Source organism: Xenopus tropicalis, chromosome 1, assembly GCF_000004195.4.
Source record: "Xenopus tropicalis strain Nigerian chromosome 1, UCB_Xtro_10.0, whole genome shotgun sequence".
In the NCBI taxonomy this organism is placed as follows: domain Eukaryota; kingdom Metazoa; phylum Chordata; class Amphibia; order Anura; family Pipidae; genus Xenopus; species Xenopus tropicalis.
In genome coordinates, this window is record NC_030677.2 from 174,120,658 (window position 1) to 174,140,297 (window position 19,640).

Consider the following 19,640-nt stretch of genomic DNA (forward strand, 5'->3'; position numbering starts at 1 on the left):
TGCGGGAGAGACTGGAATACGAATTGGAGGAGAATAGAAAGACTTTAAAATTAACAAAATTGTAGCCTCACAGAGCAAAAGTTTTTGGTTGGAATAAATATGCACTTGTAACCGCTCTTTGATGCCAGTATTGTTTTCTGGAGAAGGGTGCCGATCAGGCCTGGACTGGCAATCTGTGGCTTCTGGCAGATGCCAGAGGGGCTGCTGTAAGATGCCATAGACAGTCACTATTTATTGGGCTGGTGGGGGCTGTTTGGGCCCATGTGTACTTGAAATTCCAGGGTCTATTTTGAACCCCAGTCCAGACCAGGTGCCGATCCCTCCTGCCACTGTAAACTGAGCCTGATTAGGTGTTTAACCAGCGTGTTCTGATGCAGTCTTCTTTAATATTAACTAACCTTTAAGCCATGACATATGACTCAACTGTTGGGAATACTTCTAAACTACAATATATCTGCCCCTCGCTGTAGCAGTCTCCTACAGAATACATGGACATCACATGGACATGTCATACATTTGACATGGCGCCAAGCATGGCTCACAGCAGCTGTTAACACACAACCTTACATATATAAATGGGTTACTAAAGGATGTGGACTTGACATGCCTTTGGTTTTAAACTGACAAAGATACAATACATTTGAAATAGTCCTCTTTACTTTCTAAAAAACAGAACATGTCACTCTGACAATATCAAAGGGCCCAGCAATAATCCCACATTTGTAAGGTGTCCCCTTAGCCTTCCAGTACTTTTGTAAGCTCTTTTGGGCAGGGCTCTCTTCACCTCTTGTATCGGTTATTGATTGCTTTATATGTTACTTTGTATGTCCAATGTATGAAACCCACTTATTGTACAGTGCTGCGGAATATGTTGGCGCTTTATAAATAAATGTTAATATTAAATAATAATATACCAATCCCCAATAGCTTCAGACTCAAGCAAGCTGTGATTGCCGTCAGCCTTGGAGGGTGGGGAAAAGAACTAATAGGCTGGAGGATGAACGTGAACAGTGCTGCAGCCTATCATTATACTGCCACACCCACAACCACGTGTGATGTCAATCACAGAGCTGTCAGAGATAAATAAGGGGATTAAGGAAGGCAGAGGACACCTTACTGGGCACGCTTAATGAAAACGGAAATGTGTTACTATCCCTTTAAAGGGATAGTGGTGGGTTCCAGATTTTAACCAGAACTATATCATATCCATATGCTATCTACATTAAATCATAATATGCTAAAACAAATCTCTGTCACTGCTGCGATTATATATACTTGCATATCTAGCTTCACTCACCATAATGATTTATCTGCATCACACATTAGTAAAACTAGAAATATTCTGGCATTCTGGCACGTGCAGCAAGAAAAAGCTTTAGGAACCGAAGCAACACAGCAAAAATTACCTGTAAGGCACCAGGGTAATGTACAATATTAGATGTACAATATTCCACTCACACAGGTATTTACAGGCTTAGAGCCCAGCCCACATAAATGGAAAGCAATATATGACAGATTGGGAGACAAGAATATAACAGTACACACTGGAAGCCAAGTCAAAATAAATGAAAGAGCAATGATGTTCTAAATTGTCTTGGCAGCAAGCAGCATGGGCATAAAATGCTATTTCTGACACAAGTAGGTTTTTTAGGCTTATTAAATTGCTATAAGTCAATCACGCAAACATTTTTCTTTAATTAAGCATTTAGTAATTTTGGCAGACATCAAAAAATGGACAGCACGGCAATTTCCCCTCATATAATTAACCACAAATCAAATTACTGTAGATGCTTAGTCACTGCAATAATTTTATCGCTCGTGACTGTTATTTTCTATGTTGCTGAGGCTTGCAGTCAGATTACTGATCTGCACAAATCCTTAAATTATCTTTATACACATTTCAGTGTAAGATGGAAGGCTGAAAAAGCCCATCAAGTTCAACCCCTCTATAACTCTTTAGAAGTTCACACTGAGGAAAGAAAAGCAAAAACCCCAGTCCATATGCACATTCATTTCCATAGGGGAAAAATATCATTGGTGACCCCAAAAAGGCAATGTAACAGCACCATCTATTAAAAAACGTTTGCTACCACTGATATAACTATAACTGAAGTATGCGTTCTGTGGCTAAGTGTCAATATACCTCTTCTTCACAGGCTTGTGACCGAGTTATGTGGCAACACTAATAAAGTAAGCAGCAGTAACCAGCTGTCCTGTGGGCTCCTTCCTATCAACACTGACTACATTAAACTACAAAAGGTAGAGGCAATTGTTATGATTTCTGCTGTTCTTCAAACACTGCTGCAACTCCAAGTTATTACATTATACCTGCTTTTCGATCTTTGTTCAATAAATAAGGTTTGTGCTGAACATACTTTTTGCTTATTGTTTTAATTATCTGGTCAATGCTGAAATGGAACATTACATTCTATTGCTTCTCATACAAGTTCTGTTCCTGTTCAAATAGAATCTAAACTACAGTATGTAAACAACCTTGATGGTGACTAATTATCTCACATAATTGTATATGAGTCTTTAGCAATAGTCCCTTCTAGATATCCAAAAATGCAGCAGTTCCCCAATGTCAGTCATGGGGCGCTGCCCTAAACCAAAGGCATTGCAGACAAAAATTAATCGGATGCAAGTCTCAGTAATGAAAGGGGTAGTTCACTATTAAACGGATATGGATGTCAGAGATTGTGTTTTTCTGAGAAAATTTGCTAATACAGGTATAGCATTTATCATACAGAATGCTAGGGACCTTAGGTTTTCTGGAGATCTTTCTGTAATTTGTATCACTAGACAAAGTCTGCTAAAATCATTTAAAACATTAAATAAACCCAATAGGATTGTTTTGCCACCAATAGGATTCATGTAGCTTAGTTACCAACAAGTACAAGGTACTGTTTTATCTATACAGAGATAGATGCCTTTTATATATTTTTAGTGTTTTGGTTTTTTTTTCCCCCTTTCTAGACTGATTCTGTAGACTGAAATGTAATGTAAGTATAAGATCAGTTATCCAGAAAACTCCAAATTATGGAAAGGTTATCTCCCATTTTAAGCAAATAATTCTAATTCTGTAAAAATTAAACAGTACCTTGTACTTGATCCCAACTAAGCTGCGTGAATCCATATTGGTGCATATTGGGTTTGTTTAACATTTAAATTATTTTTAGCAGACTTAAGGTATGGTGATCCAACATGCATAAAGATCCGTTATATGGAAAACCCCAGGTCCCGGGCATTCTGCATAATAGATCCAATACCTGTATGCAAATTCATGCCTCCCAACTGTCCAGATTTTAGAGGGACAGTTGCGATTTTTACAGCTCAGCGCGCAGTCGCAGTCCCAGATTCTTTCTGAAAAGTCCCTCCCTTCCCTTTGATCTCCTGCAGCGAACCTTCACTGAATGCTAAAAGATACAATGTTTCTCAAACTTAATTTAAAAAGTAGCTTTTGGCAGAGAGCCCAGAAAACATTACTTAGATACACTTAGATACAACTGTAACTAATAAGCTAACTAGGTCTCTTGGGAGAACTGAGACTTGCAGTTTAAAGGGCAATTTCACCTTTTTTTTAGCAAAACTGTTAACACATAAAACAAGACCTAAAAACCTATAACCTGCCAGCAAATTTTGTAAAATGGGAGTGGTATTTAGGGGGTGTGGTCGCAAAAATGGGTGTGGTCAAACAAATTCACCGTGCTACGTACACCATTTCTTTTTGTCCCTCTTTATATTTTTCAAGTGTTGGGAGGTATGCATATTGGGTGCTGTCTAAGCATCCGCTGTACAAAGTAATTTCAGTAAGATTTGGTGCCAGGGAAGGTAAAGAGCAACCAGGTTTTTATCTTGCAGAACAGTAGAAGATACAATAATATAATGATTCATAGTTTGTTGTCTTATATACACACTTATATACCCTGCTGAAGCACATGGCTGCATTCCAGCACTTAAAGGGTTTTCTCACAGAGAAAATAGCAGCAATTAAAGCACCCTATGTGAGGTTTTCCTAAACAAAATTGAATGCATCTCTTTGTCTGATATCCAGCATAATGTTTGTGGATGTATGGCACGGAGGATCAGCCCTGGTCAGCTCATGGCAGGTTCATGCCAAAAATTCTTACTGCCTTCAAACTTTCTCATAAGTAAAACACTAACTGCTGAGACTGAAGATTTTTCTAAAGATCTGTTCCAATGCCAAATCACATTCATTCAAATTAAAACAGCTGACTTGCTCTAGCGGCTTCTGAAATAATAAACAGTTATGCTTCTTTATACCTGTGAAGGCAAACTGTCATTTTTCTCTAGTCATCAAAATCTAAATCGAAGCTGAAAATTGGATTTTATTATTGCATCTGTTGTTTCAAGCGGGCCAGACAAAATATGGAAAAACACATTTCAGCTAATGCATTTTTACTGCCTTTTCTCCCTGAGCTTTTAATGAAATGATCATCCTGTAAAAACCATAGCAATTATAAAAACATTTGTTTCTTTTTTTTCTGCTTTTTAGAATAGAAATGATAAGATGTTGATCCCAATATATGGCTTTGTAACTTGGGAGGAAAGTTCGATTTCTTATTAAAATGCCTTTAAAAGTAGGTTTCTAAAAAATGTTTTGTGGGGTGGATGCATTTGGCCTCCTCACTATGTACATAACCGCTAAGCAGTACAGTTTACATAATATTTTGTAGGATATATGTATAAACAATAACATGTAAAAAACTAAACATTTTAAACATAGATGTGCAAAATCCAAACTTCAGCATAACTGGTCCCACCAAACCTTTCTTGCAGTCATGTCAAGCATAAACATGTAGCAAAAAAACCCAGTAGCACACTGAAATTGCAAGCCGTGTAAAAAAGTCTTTCATTTGCCCAAGTACATACAAAAAACAAGAGCAATGTTTCGGGCTCCTCTGGACCCTTTCTCAAGTAAAAACATGTAGTGAATAGCCACATTATTTGCCCCCATGCGAGTCCTCAAGAGAGTAAGGATTGACCTGGCCATATACGACCTGCTAATTCAGCCCCTTCAGACTTATGTCCATCGAGTTCAACCTTTTTATCTAAATGGTACCAGCTTAACTGCTAGTTGATCCGAAAAAAGAAAAAACCCCAACTGATGCCTTTACAATTTGCCTCAGAAAGGGGAAAAAATCCCTTCCTGACTCAGAGATGGCAGCTGGACATGTTCTTGGATAATGTTTGTACTAAACAGCTAACTTGTATTTCCTCACTTTCTAAAAAAAAAAAAACACCCAACCCTTTCTTGAAGCTATCTAATATGTCTGCCAGTATAAAAGGATTGAGGGAGAAAATTCCACACTCCACAACTTTACAGCTCTCACTGTATGATGGATCAGATTTTTTCTGAAATGCATATAAAAGCACTATACAGCAGAAACAGAAAAATGGTTGAAATCTACAGTATATACTCTGAAAGTGAAATGTTTATTAAAATTTTATAAAAGGCAAATAAGAGAATTTCAGCAATTCTTGACAATTCCTATGTTTTATAAATAGGGAGAGCCTTATCTCATCTGTTTGTATCTGTCTCTTAACTAAAGAAGGTCTACACTAGAGAACCTGGATATGAGTTAATGAATTCTGCCTTTAGCTTTTCTTTTTTAAATGAGGCTATACAACCAGAATCAACTTTAAATAATACATTTTTGACGTTTCAAAGACTCTATTGGGGCACTTATTAAAGTTGTCAGTATCCCTTTGATCACTAGGTATAGGATCTTTTATTCCATATCCAAAAAGCTTTGAATTACAGAAATACCATCTCCCAAAGAGTCTATTCAAAGCAAATAATAGTTTTTAAAACGTTTTCCTTTTTCTATGTAAAAATACAATAACATTGTAATCTACTTAAGGCTAAGCCCATCGGAATGATGGCATGTCCATCTATGTTCATTTTCATGAACTTGTTTCTACAATTACCACAAACATGCTACTGCATAAACCTACAGTTTAGGGACCTGTTGGCCAGAATGAGAATGTTGTGTCAATGTTTACTCAAGTAAATCTCAATTTTGGTTTAAGAGATATTAACACCAATGGGTAACAAATGCAGGACTGCAAGGCTGGTGTTGAAATACACACCCTTGTGGAAGGCAGTCTAGGGTTAATTACTGGGGAGGGCAACTTATAATCACATACCTCAGACCCTCCTGGGCTCCTTTAACGGAAAAGAGCACTGGTACAGGGTTCTATTCTGGTGAGCATTGTGGTGCCACCTTCTCACCTGTTCCAGGGATCCCTTGCAGCTGCCATGGGCTGTACGCAGCAGAGTAAAATCAAAACTTGGATCTTTGTGCAGGACAACATCAAATCTCCTAAGGACAGATAAGACCTCAACTAGAACAAGGCTAGTCCAAGATCTCAGGTAATCCAGTAAAATAATTTGGGGTGGGAGTAAAGGTGCCTAACAAATCAATCCCTGACCAGTGACCAACTCTTTCATTGCTCTGTAAGTTATGAAAAACATTGTTTTTGTGTCAATTCAGAATACATACCTTAACCACAGGATTCAGTAGAACGACCCCTGATTTTTTTGTTATGACTTGTTTAGTTGTGTAGTGATGTTCTATAAGTTGTGGGATTGTTGGAAATCCAGTTCCTTCAAATCTATATTGATTCTGTTAAATGAAAAAATATCATTTTAAACAAGCTGAGCTGACAAATATAATATCCTAACTAAATCATACTAAGCAACAGCACAATTGTTAAGGGAGCAAGATAGCAGCTCATTGACAGCTGTATTGCTAAAAGTTGGTAGATATTAGAATATCAAAGTACTGCTCATGACTCCTCCAGCTACACTGAGAAGGAGAAACAATAGCTTGTTTAATAGCTGCCTGAAAGCAGTTTTAATGTATAGCGCTGGCTCCTTCTGAAAGCTCAGACTCAGGCACAATGCACTAATATTACAGCTAAAAAATACATTTGTTGGTTCAAGAATAAAATTTTAAATGGTAGAGTGAATTATTTGCTATGTAAACAGTGTAATTTAGAAATAAAAAGTAAACCATAAAGGCTTTGATATAATGTAAATTAAAGTTTTGCAAAAATTATTTACTAGTATCTACAGTCTCTTACCAACCAGCTGGTGACTGGTTAAAGCAAAATAAAAAAGTATTTTTTAACTGTTATTTTAAAGTAATAGTTGTATATTTCACTATTGTTTTTAAAGGATTTTGCTGCATCAGGTACAGTAGGAACATCAGTATTACTGAAGACTTGTAGCACCTACATTCCAGTCTACTTCCTGACTGGGGAGGGAGCATGCAAATGCTGCCTCCTGATAGGTGGAAGGTGGGGAACCCGGACCAGATGTCAAAATTGTAACCTCATTCTATTATGCCCTGTCCACCTGTGGATGTGAAATTGCTAACCCCCTCCTTTCTTCCTTTCTGTACCCCCCAAAAACTTCCTAATAAAAACTGTAAATTACAAAAAAAAAGAAAGAAATGGCACAAAGATATAACCAATGGTATAAAATGCTTTATTGTGATTTGTTCATCTGTATAAGTGAAATTGCTAACCCCCCCCTTCTTTTCTGTACCCCCTAAACTTTTCAATAAAAATTGTAAGTTACAAAAAAAAAAAAAAATTGTAACCTCAGCGCAAGATGGAGGATACAGTTTTGATTTCTGCAACAGACTCCATGGCATCTCCTGAGGGGCTGTTCATTTGAAATGCAGCCTAACACACCTCAGGGATTAATTTTCTTTCTTTGAAGAAGAGATTTTGATACAGTTTAAGAGAAAGAGGATTGTGGACAGAGTTATATCCTCTCCCTCAGGGGACTTTTCCCCTCACAGTCGTAATCATGGTAATAAGCATGTTAGTTCTGCCACCAAATAGCACACAAATCTGTTAGTTTCTGTAGACTATAATACGACAGATGACAAAAATTGTCCAGTCTTGAATGTAAAGAAGGTGAGTCGCATCATAAAGGCGAAATGTTTCAGAATAGAAGGCTTAAAGGATCTTCCAACAATACTACATGCTGGTCAATGGGCTATAAAAATATATTTAAGAGATGCCTTCCACTCAGTACCCATTTACTCCCCACACCGAAGGCTTCTTCATTGTCGCTGGGGAGCACACCTGTTCCAATGGAATGTCATGGTGTTTGGCCTCCCAAATGCCCCTTATACCTTCTCCAGGATGAAGGTGGTATTAGGTCACCTATGCCTAAAGGGAATTTCCTGCTTAGTGTATCACGATGATTTACTAGTGGTACACAGAGACAGAGATTTCTTACTGTTCCCTTATAAAAGATATAAGGCTATAGCACAGGAATTTCATATCTGGCAAGCAAATAATCCTCCTACAACCCAATCTTCTGATACTATGCAGGCTGTATCAGATCTCTAGTCTTACAAGTTTAAGTTTAAGGGAAATATTCACAGAATGATGCAAAATCATACAATAATAAACCATCTTTTTGTATGTTTTTTTGCCCTAGGAGGATGCTTTATCCAGTGTCAGCATATATTAATCACAGCCCCCAATAAGAAATTATTTGCAATTCTACTGATAAATATATATTCTCACATTCATACTATGGATATGAAAACAAACAAAACAGCTTTACACACACGTACATCAGCAAACTGAATGATAAAGTGCCTCCGTTGTGAATCTGAAAACACAGAAAGGACATATTCACCAGGTTTCCCATGGCTTTCTCGCACCAAGAAGTCTCCTTGCTGCTTTAGTAGTTCTTGTGCCTCCACCCTTGGAATTGCACCATGGTACCAATCTTGCTCTGATAAAGGCTTCTCAATGGCTGATATTCCATCAAGCAACTGCAAGAGTATAGAGATAATTAACAGATGAGTTATTTCCTATGACAAGAGTGCAATAAATGAATCTTAAAAGAATTCAACCCAGAGAATTTAACAAAAAGATACATTTAATGCTGATGTCAAATGGGGAAACCTCTGCTACTACAGGCGACTATTCAGCCCAATATGCCTTCCCACCAGCAATATAGCCAATCACCAGTGGAAAGGCATATGTGTCACTTCATTTTTCCCCAAAATCGATATCTTTCCACTGGAGATTCACTTTATTGCTGGTGGAAAGGGAGAATAGTCACTCATAGTAGCAGAGATCAACCATGGGCGACTTACCTGCCTGTGGGCCATTGCCCTTAAGCACCAGTAAAAGTGCATACAGGCAGTCATTTCATAAATTTTAACTCACCCTACACTTTTAATTTACTATAAGGCAAACAAAAGACGTCTGTTTTGCTTTATAGTAGGTATTTCATAGGATCATTTTTAAAACACTGTTATCCATTCGCTGATTCTGGCTAGCAGTTTCCCAAAAATAAGTAATTGCATTCTAATGACAACTAAGATAAAAACCACAAGTGGGAAACCGAAACACTGATCTTGGTGTCAGGCTGCTGGGGTTAGCCTTTGCATGGGCTTAAATCAATCCTTTTCATAATTTATTACATATGATCAGTTTAGGATCACTTTGAGCTGACAGAGGTGTTGATCAAGAAAAGGATCCCCATCACTGACTGAAATCTGATCATGGCTTGAACAATGGGTTGGGGTAGCAAAACTTTTTGGTTCATGACTACGGCTAAAACTTTTATGAGCTAATTTATAAAATATCAAACTGGGGATGGATTTCTAGCAGTTCAAAAATTACCCATTTATCAAAACTTTCTGTCAGAAAAGTTTTTAGAAACATGACACGTTTATGAAGTCTCATACCGACGTCAATCTATAAGAAAGTGTCTGATTTACTATCTGCGGCAGCAACACAGAGTCACTTGTCTAAATCCTTGCAAAAACAATGGCCGACCCCTGGAAAGTCTGGGAAAACTGGGGACTGGGAAATAATTGTGTGTTTGAGTGGTGGGTCCCCAAAGTTGTGCCCCTGTTTTTTTTTTTAAACCATAAGCTGCTCAGTTCTATGCTGATATTATATTACGTTGTATAAGAGTAAGGAATAGGTTTTGTTAAATGAAGTTTTACAATCGAGTAAACAGACTACCTTGTTTTGCAGGTAGATCATCCAAATAATCCAGAAAATTGCATGCTTTTAAAATATATACTGACAAGGAACATTACGCATGTACTGGTGCGAAAGCCAGAAAAATGTTCAATGGGTAAATGTTAACCTGTCAAAATAAGGCAAACTTTAACGTTTTTGTTCCACTTTGGCTGCTAATTACCAGATTCAAGCTGAGCACAATTCAATCACTGCAGCTGTGAAACAGCCCACAGGCTTCATTTTATCTACAAAAGGGGTTTTTTATTCTTTAAATTTGCCTTTTTAACAAAAATATTTGTGCAGAGGAGGTTGGAGACGCAAAGAAAGCAAACAAAAGATTTGTGCCCATCCCCTTATTAACCATTAACACAGCTATTTCCATTTTAAATGCTACTGTTTGGTATTAATTATATTGCTTTGAAAGATGTTTGGAAAGATGTAAAAATGATTCAGATGAATAAAAAAAACCTCACACATTAATGCATAATTATCAATGAAATACAGACAGCATACACATGCAGTTGAGGTCTAATGTTTACATAAACAAATTCACCATACATTGCTTTTGTTATATCAGACAGGGTATGTACTTTATGTTATGTAATCTTCCATAAGCTTCTCATAATATGTTGTTTGAGTTTTTGCCTTTTCTTCCTGACTGACCTGGCACTTTTTTCCAGCTACACGCCACAAAGCATGATGTTGCTGACCCCATGCTTCACAGCTCCTTGCCTTAAAAGTCTAACCCTTTTTCATTTCTGACCAGAGAAGCCTCCTCCAGGCAGGTCTTTATCCTGGTGATCATCTACAGACTTTGGTCTGGCTTTCTTATGCTGGGCTAGGAGCAGAGGCGTATTACTTGCATGACAGCCTTTCAAGCCATGGTGATAAAGGACTCTCCTAATGGAGGATGTTGATACTTTAGTAGCTATTGTCTCCATCTAAGGTAAACCTTTGGAAGCAAAGTTTGTTCAGGCCTGGGAGTTATTTAGAGTGATCCACAATTTTGTTTCTGAGGTCTTGGCATAGATGCTTAGAATTTCTAAAGAAGAATCTTAAATACAGCCACAGATGCACTCCCATTTAACTAATAATTAAAGACAACCGGGCAGCCAAAAGCTTCTACAACTAATTACATCACAATCTGAAATATTCAAGACACAGTCAACTTGTTGTATGCAAACTTTTGCCCCACATAAATTCAGATATGGTAAATAAATAAATTGGATATAAAGTAGATACCCCTATTTGACTTTATACAGGCACAGGCTTATAGTGTTGACCCCAGTGTCAGATGCTTTTTCAGAACCTATTTTCTAGCCAAATTTTGACCAGATATTGGTGGGACAGTCCCAAAGGTGGGCCCCAAACACTGGGCAATAAACTTCCAAATGGCCAACAAGCTTCCATGTAAGCGGGACTAAAGTGAGCAGCTTTTATTGGCCCATGCATGGAGCAAGGTGTGGACCAAGACCCCAGAAAATGCAAATGCTATAAAAAAAATCATATAAAATGTTTGCAGTCTGCAATTTTAAAAATGTAGAGTCATTTCTGTTAACCGCTGTATTTTTACAGTGATGTGTTATCTAAAATCACTGGCACAAAATGCGTAATGCAAATAGAGAAAATCACAATCCTCTAGTCTGTTACCCACATGGGGCAGACTTTGGCAATTGTGTGAACAGACAGATGACATGCATGTCAGTCCATTTATAAATACAGGGTGGAAGGCAGCACACTGCATTTTGCCCACGCAAATAGAAAAACCACACTGAATAATACAAGCTTAAGGCGCCACTGAACATAAAGCAGATTCCACACAGGGCTAATTAAGAATCAGCCCATTTGCTAGAACCAGCCTCCTACTTTGCCTGCACCCGGAACCACTGTGTCAGCCAGGGTGCAGGCACACGTGACTAATATTGGTTTTCAAATGCAAACTCTCGTGTTTTTGTCGATAAACCATGAGTATGTATGTATAACTTTATTTATAAAGCGCTACTTATGTACGCAGCGCTGTACAGTAGAATACATTAATATAAACAGGGGGTAGTATAACAATAAATACAAATAAATACAAGATACAGTTGCAATAAGTTAAGAGTCAAAGACACAAGAGGATGGAGGTCCCTGCCCCGTAGAGCTTACAATCTATATGGGAGGGTAACTTACAGACACAAATAGGCAAATTTAAGTGCTGTAGGTCACAGTGGGTGACATTAGTAGCAGGTTACAATAGTCAAGTCGGGATAGGATGAGAGCATGCATGAGCAGCCTAGCTGTTGCAGTAGAGAGAAAGGGACGGATTTTGGCAATATTGCGCAGAAAAAAGGGACAGGTTTTGACAGTGGTGTTAATATGGTCAGAGAAGGAGAGACAGGAGTCAAAGATCACCCCCAAACAACGCGCCAAATCGACCGGGTTGATGAGGGTGCCATCAAAAGAGATAGAAAGGGGGGGGGGGGGGAGTAGGACCAGGCTTAGGCGAAAAGATCATTAGCCTGCACCAGCGCTGACACAATGCTTCTGGGTGTAGGCAAGGCAGGAGGCGGATTCTCTACCTTGCCTTTTTCCGCAGGCCGAGGATCAACCCCGTGTGGCATCAGGCAAATAAGAATAGACCAAAATAAAAGACTTTTCAGTACATTTTTTTTTTTAATTTCTAGATTAAATGGCACAAGCTCTTAACAAACGAATTCACTTATTGTGAACAATAACAATCAATAGCTTTCTTGTTGAGGCAGCACATTTGCTTTGGGGGAATTAAGTAACAAATAATACATAAACAAAAAATACATAAATTCCTACTGCATATGAAGATTCAGAGCTATTCCCTCTACTGAATTTACAGTTGCAATTTAGTAGGATACAAGATGGCCTACAAACTGGAGTTCAAAATGAAACAAAAGCAGTGTGGGTGTGTGTTGGTGAATGTCTGCTTGTATATCAAATTAAATGTAAGCATTTGCAAGGGCACTCGAACACCGCATCCACTGATTTCTATGGAGGCTGATTACAATTTCTGAGACCGTTACTGGCAACATGCCAAATCCCAGTGTCAGAAATGAACTATAAAACACAAGGTTAATTGAAGGGCACAAACCCCTTGGAATGCATAGGATGGCTGCTCTGTTCCTATAAAAGTAACTATAACTTGAATGAGGTTACATTCGTATCTGGACGCCAACCTGTGCAATGTTCACTGTAGGCAGATAAAGGTTGATGGTACAATTTCTAAATGGAAAAGGGAGTTCAGTAAAAAAAAAAAAAAAAAAAAAAAAAAAATTATAATAAAAACAATTTCCCCAAATCCCTAATGCTCATCCCTCATCCCCTTTATAAAAGGTTACCAATAAATAAAAATGCAAGAACTTACTGATGAGGAGCCAAGCATTGATTTTGGTGATCTGATAATTCCTGCTATTGAATGTCGGAAAGTATCAAATTTTGAAACCTTTTCCTTTTTATCCTGAAAGAAAGTAATACAATTGGTTTAGAGAAAATTCACAGCTATGATATAATTCTGCCAATAGCTGAAAAGCATCCCTAACACAGAATGGGTTCATTGCTCATTGACCTGCTATAAAACCCATACTTCTCATGCCATAAACCAAACAAGTAAAAACACTAACTATAAAGATGTTGCAGTGCAACACAGACACAAGACTAACACAACCCTTAACATGGAAAGGTGAAACATGACATTTATGTATAATTAAAACCCTTGGGGAAATAACTATGTTAAAGTACTTATCCTGCAATAAATTTGCTGCAGCAATTAATAGAAGTTCTCTACTAACTAACACTTAGAAAAGATCACTTCTTTCTCCCTCTACTGAATGAACATGGGCTTTGGCACATGTAAATGCAAAGAACGATTGTGTCCCAGTTAGTGCATGACTGCTCCAGTCTCCGCTGCGATCGTTGGGCGTGCATTTACTACATGGTAACATCACTGATGACATCGCAGAAACAAAATCATAAAGATGAATCTGATTTTTTGGAGAAGTGTGGAATTAATAATAAGTTATTTATTAAGATAAGAAATATGGCGAATTGGTAGGGGCAACTGTGCCTAATCAATTGGAAATGTTGGGGGTTTCAATGACAAAGATAAACTAAAGTGAAGAGTGGCAAGCTCAGGCAGAAGTTTGGGCATGTTAAGGTCTGGTGCCTAGGGTGGCACCGGATGGGCTCAGTGCAGTGTTTCATGTCACAGAGTTATAACAGAATGGAGTTTATGATCTAATTTCCTGTTAAGTGTTTTAGATAGATAGATTGCAAATGTTATTGCATAGCCTAGGATTATGCTCCTTCTGGACAAAACATGCCAGGCAGATTTTAATGCTCAATTTTGGAATACAGGATTTTTTAACTACAGCCCAGTGTGCAAGCCATTTTATTAAATAAAATCTTGATTTCCCCCCTTGCTATGGGTTTGGGGCATTGGCACCCAGACCACAAAAAATTGGGTGAGTTACTGCCGAATTTGAAGTGCTTTTTATGCCTGAGGGCTCTAGTACATGGCAAAATTTGTCACCCCGAAATGCCATCCCACCGGTGAAGTTTCCTCTCAAGGCCTTTCCGCTGGCGATTTCCTTTATTGCCAGTGAAAGACTTATCAGGGAGATTAGTCTCCCGCGATAGCAGAGATTTAACACAGACAGCTAATCTACCATGGGACATTAGCCTACAGTCACTGCCGATGCTGCGACAGACAAGCATATGGATTGGTGGAATGGTGTGGCTAAACGAAGAATGCTTGGTTAACTTGGCAGCAATATTTACTATGGATTGGAGTGGAGAAGTCTCAAAGGGAAGGCAAATCAATAGAGAGCTGCAGCAGTTAATATGTAATGTGATGAGACAGTGAAATTGAATTTTTTGTGGTATGTGATAAATGGTTGCATTTTAGAAATATTCCTTAGGTGAAAGCAGCATGATTTACTTATTGATTTGATAAGAGGAATGAAAGAGGACAGAATCAATTGTAACCCTGAGGCACTAGGGTCAGGGGAGGGCATGATACTGGAGTTATTTACCATATTTGATATTTCTAGAATGTTGTGGTTGGAGTGTTCTGATCAATATGTGAATACAGGTCAACATAATAACATGTTTTCTATTACAGTACAACAGGAGTTAAATGTGAAGCACACTTTTCCCCACATCTGTGTTTGCCAATTCTAAAGTTGTACTCTCAATCAGAAGTGAAAAAAGGTCTGTTGCAGCATAAATCAAACACTGGTAATTGCAAGAGCCACTTAAGTTAACAAGTCATTGTCAGCCAGCTGCTAGCATTAAACAAGCACTATGATTATATATATATATATATATATATTTTTTTTTTTTAAACACAACTGCATGCTACAAAAAACAGCAGTAAATAGATCAGCCTTCAGTATCTTTCTGATACACTGCCTATAAAAACTATTGCCCCTTGGAAGTTTCTATGTTTTGTCATAGAACATAGTTACAGCAATATGTAACGTATAATGTATTTCCCTAACTTAAAGGAACAGTAACACTAAAAAATGAGAGCTTTAAAGTAAAATATAATGCACTGTTGCCCTGCACTGGTAAAACTGGTGTGTTTGCTACAGTAACACTACTATAATTCATATAATAAGCTGCTGTGTAGCCACGGGGGCAGCCATTCAAGCTGGAAAAAAGGAGAAAAGGCACAGGTTACAAAGCAGATAACAGATAAGTTCTGTAGAATTCAATAGTGTTTTATATGTTATCTGCTATGTGCCTGTGCCTGTGCCTTTTCTCCTTTGAATGGCTGCCTCCATGGCTACATAGCAGCTTATTTATATAAATTATAGTAGACTTTCTGAAGTAAACACACAACTTTTACCAGTGCAGGGCAGCAGCACATTAAATTTTAGTTACTTTTATACACTTTCATTTTTTGGTGTTCCTTTAACATATTCCCAGCTTTTGTCCTTCCTGAGGAAGACAACCTTCTGTGGTGTTGACAGGGCCTGAATTAGGGGTAGGCAGAAGAGGCAACTGCCTAGGGTGCAACGATAGAGGGGCGCCAAACAGGTATCCCTCCTGCCTACCCCTAGGCCGGTCATTACGCAGATGGGACAATGCAGGGGCGAGGGGGCCAGCCAGATTACCTAGGGTGCCCGGTCAGCTTGACCCGCCCCTGGGTGTTGATACCCTGACTTGAATAAACTTAGGTTTTTTGTAATTTTGCTAAATTAGTCCAGAGTATGTCAGTATTTTTTTGTAATTCTCCCCATTTTTACTGTAGACTCTTTCATGTCAAGTGAATACAAAAAGATCTTGCTATTTTAAGTGAGTATTTAGATGCTGCACCTTTGGCAGCAATTTCAGTATTGAGTCTGTGTTATTAGGTCTCTATCAGATTTGCACATCTGGACATACATCAAAGCTGACAAAAATAATTCCAACTTAGCTCTGGTGTGAGTGCAGAGGGGCTTGGTCAGCCATAAGCAGATGAGAATAAAAATGAGCAGTGTGGGTCACTGGAACAGACAACCCTCTACTAATGAAACTATAACATCCATACTGGGCAATATTTCCTGTTTATTCAATGATACATTTTGTTTCCACTACATTTTTTTTATGCTCTCTGGTCACTGCATTACTTTGTGAGCTGTTAAAATACTGGCGCGGTATTTAATGGCAAACATTAATTCTGGCCAACATTTAGAAATACATTTGCTTTAGCAGCATTTTTATTAATGGTCTCCCTTTATATTTGTAGCACTCTGCCATTTATATAAAATGACAATAGAAATGTATAGTACATATAGAAGTGCAAGAAGGGAAAAGAATCCAATCAGACCACACTGACATATAAGCCTTCAAATACCATTTTGTTAAATTATCCGCAAAGTATTAACACGAAAATATCTTTTGCAAGACAAGCTTTTTGCTGCCTAAATATGAGAATGTTTGATTCACACTTTATTTACTAACAAAGAGCGCCATCTTTGGGTAATAGGCAAAACTACACACTAAGTAATCCTATACTCTGGTATGGAAGAACTGTTACTGAAAGAATAAAAATATAATTTAAAAACAAATGCATATGCCATATACATGTAACATAAAAAGATTAGTGTTCAGTGTGTTGGTCTACTACATAAACAATGTTTCTGTCTTCCGTGAGTAGAACAGAACAGTGCTGCCCAACTATGCCCTAGCAGTGGCTATCATGGCTAAACATATAATATTTTATGCTTTATAATATAATGATAAAGTCAGCGAATTCCCTTGACAACATCCAGTTCTACTTTAGACCAGCATAGGTGTGTAGACTTACTCTGCAGTTGCACTAAAGGGACAAGCCTTGCTTGCTGGTGCATTTAGCAAACTAGGAATTTAAGAATTAACAGATACATTTACAGTTCTGCATTTCGGTTCTGCTGAAGTTTCAGAAATATTCTGACAACCAGTACCCATAATGAGCATCAGCGTGAAGCTGTATCATTATAATCAATGAATTAATGTTCACAATATAATTATTTGGTCACCAATTTTAACAGGGCATTGAGGCATGCAGAAGCAATCAACATGCACCTTATTCACAAAGGAAGGAATACATTTGATACAGATCTCTTCTAACACTTTCTTTAGTTATACTGTCACCATGCATAGCATAAACAGACACTAAATAACACAAAAAATATAATGGGCTAAGGGCAATGCACAGGTACCTTATTTACTAAATACCTGTGAAATGAAATCAGTTTATACCTGTAATGAGAAAAAATATTTACCATGAGTATTTCTATGCATGCAAGCTGCAAATATTCTAAAAGTGTTTATGGCTGCACTTATATATAACAAGTTAGTCAATAATAGGACTTGTGTTAAAGCCCTCTCCAAGTTTCAGCCTGTTATGTTTCACAGTAAGGAGTAGCTTATTATGCATAGGGTCTTTCCAGCAGTCTTCTTGATTTGTTTTGGTTGTGCTTATATGAATCAGAATACAGTGGTGTGAAAAACCTGATTTATTATTCTTTTGCATGTTTGTCACACAAAATGTTTCTGATCATCAAACACATTTAAGTCAAAGATAACACAAGTAAACACAAAATGCAGTTTTTAAATGAGGGTTTTTATTATTTAGGGAGAAAAAAAATCCAAACCTACATGGCCCTGTGTGAAAAAGTAATTGCCCCCTGAACCTAATAACTGGTTGGGCCACCCTTAGCAGCAATAACTGCAATCGAGTCTTTTACAGCGCTCTGGAGGAATTTTGGCCCACTCATCTTTGCAGAATTGTTGTAATTCAGCTTTATTTGAGGGTTTTCTAGCATGAACCGCCTTTTTAAGGTCATGCCACAACATCTCAATATGATTCAGCTCAGGACTTTGACTAGGCCACTCCAAAGTCTTCATTTTGTTTTTCTTCAGCCATTCAGAGGTGGATTTGCTGGTGTGTTTTGGGTCATTGTCCTGCTGCAGCACCCAAGATCGCTTCAGCTTGAGTTGACGAACAGATGGCTGGACATTCTCCTTCAGGATTTTTTGGTAGACAGTAGAATTCATGGTTCCATCTATCACAGCAAGCCTTCCAGGTCCTGAAGCAGCAAAACCACCCCAGACCATCACACTACCACCACCATATTTTACTGTTGGTATGATGTTCTTTTTCTGAAATGCTGTGTTACTTTTACGCCAGATGTAACGGGACACGCACCTTCCAAAAAGTTCAACTTTTGTCTCGTCGGTCCACAAGGTATTTTCCCAAAAGTCTTGGCAATCATTGAGATGTTTTTTAGCAAAATTGAGACGAGCCATAATGTTCTTTTTGCTTAAAAGTGGTTTGCGCCTTGGAAATCTGCCATGCAGGCCGTTTTTGCCCAGTCTCTTTCTTATGGTGGAGTCGTGAACACTGACCTTAATTGAGGCAAGTGAGGCCTGCAGTTCTTTAGATGTTGTCCTGGGGTCTTTTGTGGCCTCTCGGATGAGTTGTCTCTGCGCTCTTGGGGTAATTTTGGTCGGCCGGCCACTCCTGGGAAGGTTCACCACTGTTCCATGTTTTTGCCATTTGTGGATAATGGCTCTCACTGTGGTTCGCTGGAGTCCCAAAGCTTTAGAAATGTCTTTATAACCTTTACCAGACTGATAGATCTCAATTACTTTTGTTCTCATTTGTTCCTCAATTTCTTTGGATCTTGGCACGATGTCTAGCTTTTGAGGTGCTTTTGGTCTACTTCTCTGTGTCAGGTAGCTCCTATTTAAGTGATTTCTTGATTGAAAAAGGTGTGGCAGTAATCAGGCCTGGGGGTGACTACAGAAATTGAACTCAGGTGTGATACACCACAGTTAAGTTATTTTTTAACAAGGGGGGCAATCACTTTTTCACACAGGGCCATGTAGATTTGGAGGTTTTTTTCTCCCTTAATAACGTAAACCTTCATTTAATAACTGCATTTTGTGTTCAATTATGTTATCTTTGACTAATAGTTAATGGTTTTTGATGATCAGAAACATTTAAGTGTGACAAACATGCAAAAGAATAAGAAATCAGGAAGGGGGCAAATAGTTTTTCACACCACTGTATAGATTATGATATAACTTGCAGTTTTAGATTTTGCCCTGTTAAGCTCAAGAAA

General features: G+C 38.1%; 1 protein-coding gene across 5 annotated transcripts in view; it reads right to left on the minus strand.

Annotated features, from left to right (window-relative positions):
• The window catches only part of fer (fer (fps/fes related) tyrosine kinase), an 86,783-nt gene that overhangs the window by 43,939 nt on the left and 23,204 nt on the right, over positions 1–19,640 (minus strand). For 4 of the 5 annotated variants that reach the window (XM_012962969.3, XM_012962967.3, XM_012962975.3 and 1 more), the window contains 3 exon segments: positions 13,412–13,504; positions 8,625–8,828; positions 6,528–6,650 (listed from right to left, as the gene is read on the minus strand). In XM_012962969.3, coding sequence (XP_012818423.1) covers positions 6,528–6,650; positions 8,625–8,828; positions 13,412–13,504 — 420 coding nt within the window. 5 annotated transcript variants of the gene reach the window in all.